This window comes from Mya arenaria, chromosome 2 (assembly GCF_026914265.1).
Source record: "Mya arenaria isolate MELC-2E11 chromosome 2, ASM2691426v1".
NCBI lineage: Eukaryota > Metazoa > Mollusca > Bivalvia > Myida > Myidae > Mya > Mya arenaria.
The window spans coordinates 30,792-40,088 of NC_069123.1; the positions used below are offsets into that span (position 1 = coordinate 30,792).

Sequence of the window (9,297 nt, forward strand, 5' to 3'; positions counted from 1 at the left end):
TTTGGTTGTTTTTTAGACCTAAGCCAACCTAAAACCTAAAATTTACCTGAACAATATAAGCCATCACCATGTTTGCTCTGCTTTCTGTATCATCTATGAGGCTTTTTTGGTCACTAGAAGTATCATTTATCATGAGGTGTTCTTTGTCTTTAGTAGTATTAATACTGACATCATCCATTTCAAACAATTCACTTATCACGTTAGCTGAATTCTTCATCTTGGACCTTTCAAGTTTGCTATCTCCATCTTTATGCTTCTCAGGAATGTCTTTAGTATCATGATGTATTTTTTTGTCATCATATAAATCAACGTAGTCAACAATTACTTGGGAATCTTCATATCTTTGGTGAGAAATGCCTCGCCAATCTGAAAAAAAAGGAAACAACATTAAGATATGTCCGCGATGTCACTGACCTGGCAGCTGCACGGCTGAAACCATTATGGTGATGGGTTCTGGGGGCGCCTAAGGCCCCTAAATGGGGGTCAAAGGGGGTAGAGCACCCTGCAAGAGAAGCAAAACTGACATTTTAGAAGCCCTTTTGAAGGCTCTCCAGCCTTCAAATTCAAGCAAACTGGAGTGTCAATACTAACAACAAATAAAGTCAATTTTTTAATCAGAAAAAAATAAACTATTCAACTGAATAAAGCTTATAGCTCATGTTGGCAATCAAATATTCCACTTTAAATTTGACAGACTATCAAATTCTACCTGTAGAATTTGGCAAGCTTGGACAAAAAGATTACCAAATTAAAATTTCACTTGAATTTTGTGAGTATGTGACTTAGAACCTTGGAGTAACTTCTGTTTGCAACAAGATTTGGCGCTTTGAGATTCTGAAGCATAAAACGGACTGGACACCAGATCGTCCCAAAATCGGCAAATGCAGTATTTCCTCAAAACAAGCCTAGACTTAGCAATACAAACTAGTATGAGATCGATAATACATCATTTTACACAATTAAAGAATATTTGGTAACTGCCTAAGCTGAGTTTATCAGTTTAAAAATAGTGCATCATGTTTTCCCAGTATATAGTGTGAATTTTAAGCATGTGAATGTCATGTGATTAGTACAGATAGATAAACACTATTTTTAAATTGACTGGTAGACAAACCCAGAAAATTTCAAATTGGTAAATACGCACAATCTGCAAAAGATGCATGTGTCATAAGGGATGTGTTTCATCAGTCAGAAAAATTCCATGAGTTGTACACAACGATATCAATTTCATGTAAGTTTTCAACATTATTTTTTTTTTGCAATGGTATTATCCAGTCCCTTTAGGAGGTGGAAATATTCTATAATGATGTCCTTACATAATTTTGTATTCTGAGCTTCAAGTTTTGATACTTAACAGAAACTAAATAATAATTCTTAGGAAACCTCTTTTGAGACTCAACTCAAATACTTACCAATACTGTTTCGTTTCACTTTACCCTTTTCCGAGAAGGCATGCCTCATTCTCAATATACTGTTCTGTAAAAAGAAAACATTAAAAGTCACAATTGTGTATGATTACATCTTGTGACTCCTTCAATTATTAATACTTATGTCAGCTTCAATTAAGGGTTGTTGTGTTTTTTTCTGTTTGCAAAGTGAACATAGTTATATTTATTTAAAGCAAAAAATTATTTTACCTCTTAATAACAAATTTGAAGAAAAAAATATGATAAAAGTATGAAAAAAAAAAATTCTGGTTTTATAGGTGAGTTTACCTAAACTAATATTCCCAAGAAAATATTAGAAAACTGATAGCATTACCACTCAGTCACAGGGACTCATACAAACTTCATTGGATATTGTAACATTTAACCTTGAAAGCATCATGTGATAATGTCAATCAACCAATCAGGCTACAGCCTTTTGCTTTTAGGAAATCATTGAGTTCAATATTTTAAATATATCAACATTTGTTGAAGGGTTTCAGCTATCAGCATGCTTAGTTTTAACACTCCTTCAATATTAATCATACTAAAAAAAATCTGTGAAAAGGGCATTTTGCAAACCACGAGCAAGTCCCTTATTAGACTATCAGACACAAGGTACTTACAACTTTGGCTGGTCCATGGATCTTAATTGGGCCATCACTTGGAGTATGATCTGCCATCATCAAACCTGAACGAAAATAGAACTTTTTCTTTTCAAACTGTAGAAAACAATGTTTAACATAAAATCCAGCAGAAACTTAAACATTTTCCTCTTCAAAACTAGAGCTGTCACAGGAGTGACGAATAACCCCAAATGCCGCCTGGACACAGGAATGGCAAACCATTCCTTTGAAAAGAGGCCATAACTCCAAGGTTACTGCACACTGCATCTTCTTTTATCATGCATGTATTGTTTTATTTAAATCTGTTTGAGTAATTTAGAAGTTACACTGCTGACAAGAAAAACTAGCCTTTCATGAGTTATCGTCCGGAAACCATTTTTCTATTTTTAGTAACAGTGACCTTGACCTTGGCTCCACCAGCCCCAATATCGAACTTGACCTGTATCTTCTGATGTTACACCTGTGTACCAAAAATTGTTCAAATCTGTCAAGCCTTTCAAGAGTTATCGTCCGGAAACCATTTTTCTATTTTTAGTAACAATGACCTTGACCCCACCAGCCCCAATATCGAACTTGACCTGTATCTTCTGATGTTACACCTGTGTACCAAAAATTGTTCAAATCTGTCCAGCCTTTCAAGAGTTAACTTCCGGAAACCGTTTTTCTATTTTTAGTAACAGTGACCTTGACCTTGGCCCCACAAGCCCCAATATCGAACTTGACCTGTATCTTCAGATGTTACACCTGTGTACCAAACAATTTTCAAATCTGTCAAGCCTTTCATGAGTTATCGTCCGGAAACCGTTTTTCTGTTTTTAGTAACAGTGACCTTGACCTTGGCCCCACCAGCCCCAATATCGAACTTGACTTGTATCTTCTGATGTTACACCTGTGTACCAAAAAATGTTCAAATCTGTCTAGCCTTTCATGAGTTATCGTCCGGAAACCATGAAAACCGACAGTCCGACCGACCGACCCACTGACCGACAAGCTCACTCCTATATACCCCCTCAAACTTCGTTTGTGGGGGTATAATAACCAATGATAGACTGACGTGTGTTATTTTTGCTTTAGTCAAAAATCATTTGCCACAGAAAACAACTTTAAAATGTTGTAAATTGAAGATGTCGCCTGCTGGAAGTTCCAAAAATATTTTCAGTAAAGATCACCATTATCTTGGACCTATTGACCCCAAACAAAAAGGGGTCACCTACTGACCATGACCAATGTGTATACCAAGTTTGGGACTACACCAAGTCTTTCAAAATTTATTAATCCGACATAAAAAGGCCCATAAACTTTCTAGTTAAAGTCAACATGACCTTCATCTTTGACCTATTGACCCCAAAATCAATAAGGGTAATTAATCTATTGACCATGATAACCAGTGAGCATACCTAGTTTGAAGCCTACACTAAGTCTATCAAAAGTTAATCAATTGGAAACAAAAGCACCCATACTTAAATCAGCCTGACCATGACATTTGACCCAATAATAATAATAGGGGTCATTTTATTACAATTACCAATGTGCATACCATGTTTTTAGACTCTACATGAAGATCAGGAACAAGATAGAGATGCCGACAACACTGGACAAATTAATCCCTTTGTGTCATTCAGCTATGCAGCCAACACAAAAACTCTCACGTATGATCAATCATTATAAGCTATGTCAATGGGTTAAATTATGTAGTATAGCAAAAACAGTAACCTATACAAGTGACAATCAGTCAGTGAAAATAAAGTTAATGGCACACAGTTACAATATTTGCATTTAATTTATCAAAATTTGTTTTAGCTGTGTCAAATACCCTTAATCATTTATAAACAGTGCACGGGAGAAAATTACAAACGTCATGATGGCATGTGCCTTGTGGCATTCAAAAAAAGAAACTATTTTCAACAAAGGACCTACCCATGATTCCACCAGCAGCTTCAATGCTTCTTGATGTCAAAAAAACATTTTCCATTGCTGGAATCTCTCCCAAAAACCTGAAAACAAACACAGACATGAACCACCTCATGGTGTCACAATCAGTCAGTGAAAATGACGCCCATTTTCTTACCCAGTACATTTAATACTCAAAGTGTTATGAAACAAAGGCCTCTATCAAAAGCTTTGCAATATTGATCAACATCAACTTCATGATTACCGGGTAAATGCCTCATCAAAAATAAATTATGCAATTTTGAAAATGGTTAACTCATAGTTTACCATATAACTTAAAATCTCTAAAATTTGAAAATACAAACGCTCATCATAAGATACGATTTCTTTCTTCTAAATACTTCCTCAACAAATGTCAATCCACTCACCCTGCAAACATAGCTCTGGTGATGCCATCTGGGGCATTAAAGATGTAACTGAAACAATACCAATACATCAAATTTATTCAATTTTCAAAAATAAAAACAAGCAAAATTATAACCTAGCTTTTTCATATTAATAGGCATAGTCAAATTAAAGGCATACCTGATTGATTTAATGCTTAGCGTAAATCCTTAGTAAAAAATACAACCCCCCCTTAAACATACCAAATACTGAATGAGTGACATCCTATGTAAAATGTATAGACACCATGCAGAGCCTCATAAATGTGATGATCAGTGGAACCACACACAATGCATCATTTTCTGATATCAAATGCTAAGGATACTTGTACAAAGTATGAAGCATGTTGTTTACACTTGTGTTTTGTAAACAGAATTATAGTAAAAGGAAATTTAAATATTAGGCAAATCGTTGGTCATATAAAAATGTGCTGTTTTTTTTAATCGGGACCTATCAGTCCACGGCACTTAACCGGGACCTAACAGTCCACGGCACTTAACCGGGACCTAACAGTCCACGGCACTTAACATAAAAATATTTAGTATGGCCTAATTAGAAGTATTAAGAGCTCGATAAAGCTGTCCCGTTAAAACTCAACTTCACACAACCAGCTGCACAATTATTAATGCCTATTTGAGGAAGGATTTGAAAATGTATGAAAACATCTCCATTTTTTTCAAAATATTGTACAAAATGGAATAGGCTTTTAGACTTTTTATATGGCCTTTGATTGGAATTTTCAACTACCCAAATAGCTATTGCTTCCCAAACCATTCTGTGCTGACTGAAATATCAATTTTCTTTTAATTCAATGAAAAACATTTTCGGTAGAAATCCTATTATAACAGTGTGTCTATACCATGTGATAAATTGCATCACAAATTCTACCTCTGAATTTCTCAGGTGGTATACACACACTGTATAATAGATATATCAGAAATTTCATTTCGAATAGGCATTTAAATAACAAGTTTTTTAGGCAATATTTTTCTATCTTTTTATTAAGTGACATCAAATTATTTCAACCCTCTATTCATTACCTGTGTTTGTCCATTTTCAGTAGGACGCTCGTTCCTGTTCCCTGAGCCCCAGTGGAAAGCACGACAACAGACGCATTGTGCGAGGGTTTATCTTCTGTCTCATTCATGGATTTCAGGTACTTTTTCATTTCCCACTGGAAAGGGAACAAAACAAACCAAATCAGCTACATGTATGATTCAATATTAAAATAGTTTGGTTTTGTCCCTGATGGTCCCATGCAAAAGATTTACTGTGAAATCATTTGTATTCCTGGGCATGAAATTTCGGGATTTTTTAAAAAAGAACAAATTGGTGATTACTTATATTCATTAATTTTCATTTTTCAAATAAAAATAATTCTTGAATCTGTGATTCTAAATCATCTGCAAATTCACCTCAAGCCAAAGTCCCTGCACAGGAGTTTAATAATCAGCTTATTTTAATGCTCCTTTAATGTCATACAAAAAGACATTAAATGCAAGCGAAGTTAAATAATATGTAACATATATATAATAAATAGTAATATAAACAATGATTAAATTACTCATGACCATGTATATTTCACTTGAATACTTGTATATCCGTTTACATAGGCAGTATAATTTGAGAATTAAAGGTAAAAAATTTGTTGGGATCGTGAATTAACATATTATTCGACCACCGAAAACCACGAAAATTAATGTCCCACAAATATTAATGATTTCACAGTATTATGAAAAAATGTCCAAAATAAATTCTTTTCTACCTTTCAAATGTGTGATATTAACGCCATCTGATTGATCGTCAGAAGGGGGTAGAATCTACCTAGGTGCTCGGTTTTCAGACATTCTTGGGTTCAAGCACCTACTGTTTTTGCCACTGATTAACTGCAGTGTGCACTGTTCACATAATTCCTTAACATGAGATGAATGGCAGCTACGCTTCACCCGGTCATTTGCCAAGGGTCAAAGTAAGCCATTGGATAATATTTATTTACAAAGTATAATCCATGTGCTTGTCAATTGAATGGTTATTTGTTAAATCAAATACTGAGGTTTTAAATATGGTCTACAAGCAAGCTTTCAAACAATCATATACTATGTTAAAAAATTTATGTTTTAAAAATTCAAAATCAACAAGGAGTTTTGTAACAAGGTCGAGAAAAGTGCTTAATTTATACATGATTTAAAGATTAACCCATTCATTTTTTATTTTCTTTACATAAAAGTTCATGTCTTTTTTACATTTGCATATTGAATAATAAATTGCTGTCTTTGAAAGTAAGAAATCAGTCATTAAATTAACATAAAAAGACTCAGATATCACATAAAATGACAGGCATGCTATATATGAGTTTTTCATTTGAGATAAAAATCAAACATTAAAATAAAGGGATGCATACTAAAGAGATGCATACTGTATATACTTGTATGTTTTCACTGATTTAGTACGTCTTAATTTGACTGAATATTAGCATTCTGAATGCCTGAAATGATGTTTTTATTCTTCAAAAAAATACATCATCAGTGGATAATACATTCAGATCAAAATAAAGAAACATTCAGATGTTGACAGCTTGCTGAATTGTATGGGGGTACAAGTTAAAATGTTTCAGGTACGCTCCTGATAAATTATAAGATAATTTACACATCATTTTATCAGCATAATGACTGATGACCAGACACTGATATGTAAATTTAGCACGTTCTTGGACTAGTCATTCTAAAATGCCGTCCAGGCTTTTTTTTTAATGATGGTTAGCCTGGACCAGGCTAACCATCATTAAAAAAAAAGCCTGGACGGCATTTTAGAATGACTAGTTCTTGGACCTGACAACTTTTGTTTAGATATTGCAACAAACCACATCTCTTCGATTTTTCAAGTTGACAGACGTTGTTGACCGGTCTACGGGAAGTCTGTTCACGGAACGCCTACATAGTAGGCTAATCTTAAGCCTTGATTGCCAAACAAAAAGTTTAGAAATTATTGTAGAATTCATTTTAATTAACAAATGTCAAACATCTAGGGTAGAGAAGCCGACAACACACTTTTATGGCCATACTATAATCGTTTATTTGAAAAATGACACGAAAAGCTAGTCTTAAAAAAGCCTAGATTGTCATTGAATAATATAAATGTCAACATTGTGTCAGACCGGAAACACATTTTCGCCATACTATTAATCGATTATTTTATAAAGATAAACCGGTTCGTTAAAAAATGTCAGAATAAATTTAAAAAAAGATTTCGTTCACATACAGAGTAGTTTTATCTTTAGATAGAACAGAGATTCAAAATAACTCTTATAATAAATGTCGATACAATTTAATGTTATATCTATCTATAGTAACATATTGACATTTTACATCAACTGTCACTTTAAAAGCATTAATGCAGGGATGTAACCTATTGATTTTTTAAATGCTATTATTAAATATTTGCCTCCCTTTGACCAAATTTGGGACCAATATTAAACAATAATTCTTCCCCCAGTCCAGATATAACATTAAATTGCATCGACATTTATTATAACTTAATAATATAAGAGTTATTTTGAATCTCTATAGGAGGATGTTACCCGTCTCCCACACGAAATCCGGAATACTGCTTAATTATGAGCTGGAATCCAGAATATTATTTAGTGCATACTGTACTGTATGAAACATACTGTATTTGCATTTTTGCTAATCTGGTAAAAAAATAATTGTAATACAGTAGTTGTATATTTGGGAATTGTCCTGAAAATATATATGTATCAGGTTTCAGGCATAAACGGAGGCAATCCCAGAAAAAAGAAAAATATGTAGGTAAATTGTTTATCATGCGGGTACTCTGCGCATAGTAATGCAGATGTTATGTTTCTTGACTGCAATGAAAGTTTGGACACACATGTGACCTGCAGAATTTCTAACCAGATTTATAACAATTGTTTCAGCTGTTTTTGTTTTATTCAAAGATATGAGCTCATCATAAAAAAGCTCACCTTTTAAAATTAACAACGGTGACTTTAATAATGCTGTTAACTTTAACAAACTTCCGAATGTGTTTAGCTGTCAAAGAGACGATTTTTTGCATGTTGTTGATATTTCAAACATGTTTTTCACCCTGACCATTACTTTATTTTCTGCATGAAGTGTGACCTTGATATTGATTTGAGGGCATGCTGATGGAAGTATTTCATGATGCCCTGCAATTCTAGTTTTTTAAACTGATACATTTTGTATCTCACACATTCCCATGCTGCTCAAAAATTCGGTGAAGATCGTTTCAATTTTAATAATTGACCAGGCAACAAAGTTACAGCTGAGAAACACTATTACTATGAAATCTCTATCAAGTTCCATTGACCATTAAGTGTGACCCTGACCTTTACAGTGAAAGCAATAATACTATGAGCAGCAAATTAAAATAACATAATTATTTACAATTCTACGAAGTTTGATTAGTTTCAATTTTAAAACTTGATGGCAACAAAGTTACAGCTGAGAAACAATCTATTACTATGAAATCCCCATCAAGTTCCATTGACCTTTTGGTGTGACCTTGACCTTGGGTGAAAGCAATAATACTATGAGCAGCAAATTAAAATAACATAATTATTTACAATTCTACGAAGTTTGATTAAAATGTGACAATTATTGTTATGAAATCCATGCAACATAGTCACTGCTCCATTGACCTGAGTTAACTTAAGTGACATTGACCTTTGAGGTAGGTAAGAGCATGAATGCTATGCAGAGCACACCCTCACAAGCTGCTATATAATTCTGTGAAGTGAAATGGATGGGATGGGGGAAACAGACAGTACTACTTCTATAAGCCCCACTTGAGGTGTATTGAAATGCCAAGGCATCATTATGCAGTGGGTATTTGAACCTACGCCAGTGGACACCAAATAATAAGAGAAAAAAACG

At 33.9% G+C, this 9,297-nt stretch overlaps 1 protein-coding gene across 3 annotated transcripts in view; it reads right to left on the minus strand.

Annotated features, from left to right (window-relative positions):
* Positions 1-7,549, minus strand: part of LOC128212719 (zinc phosphodiesterase ELAC protein 2-like) — a 28,968-nt gene extending 21,419 nt beyond the window's left edge. The window contains exons 1-7 of one of the 3 annotated variants that reach the window (XM_052918067.1): positions 7,245-7,549; positions 5,425-5,558; positions 4,369-4,416; positions 3,968-4,044; positions 2,051-2,115; positions 1,413-1,476; positions 47-366 (exon numbers count right to left, since the gene is read on the minus strand). In XM_052918067.1, the coding sequence (XP_052774027.1) occupies positions 47-366; positions 1,413-1,476; positions 2,051-2,115; positions 3,968-4,044; positions 4,369-4,416; positions 5,425-5,558; positions 7,245-7,382 (846 nt within the window). In that variant the 5' untranslated portion in view covers positions 7,383-7,549. Of the gene's footprint in view, positions 1-46; positions 367-1,412; positions 1,477-2,050; positions 2,116-3,967; positions 4,045-4,368; positions 4,417-5,424; positions 5,559-6,149; positions 7,092-7,212 lie in introns of those variants that run through there. The other 2 variants (XM_052918068.1, XM_052918069.1) reach the window with 2 other exon arrangements.
* Positions 7,550-9,297: the final 1,748 nt, after the last annotated feature.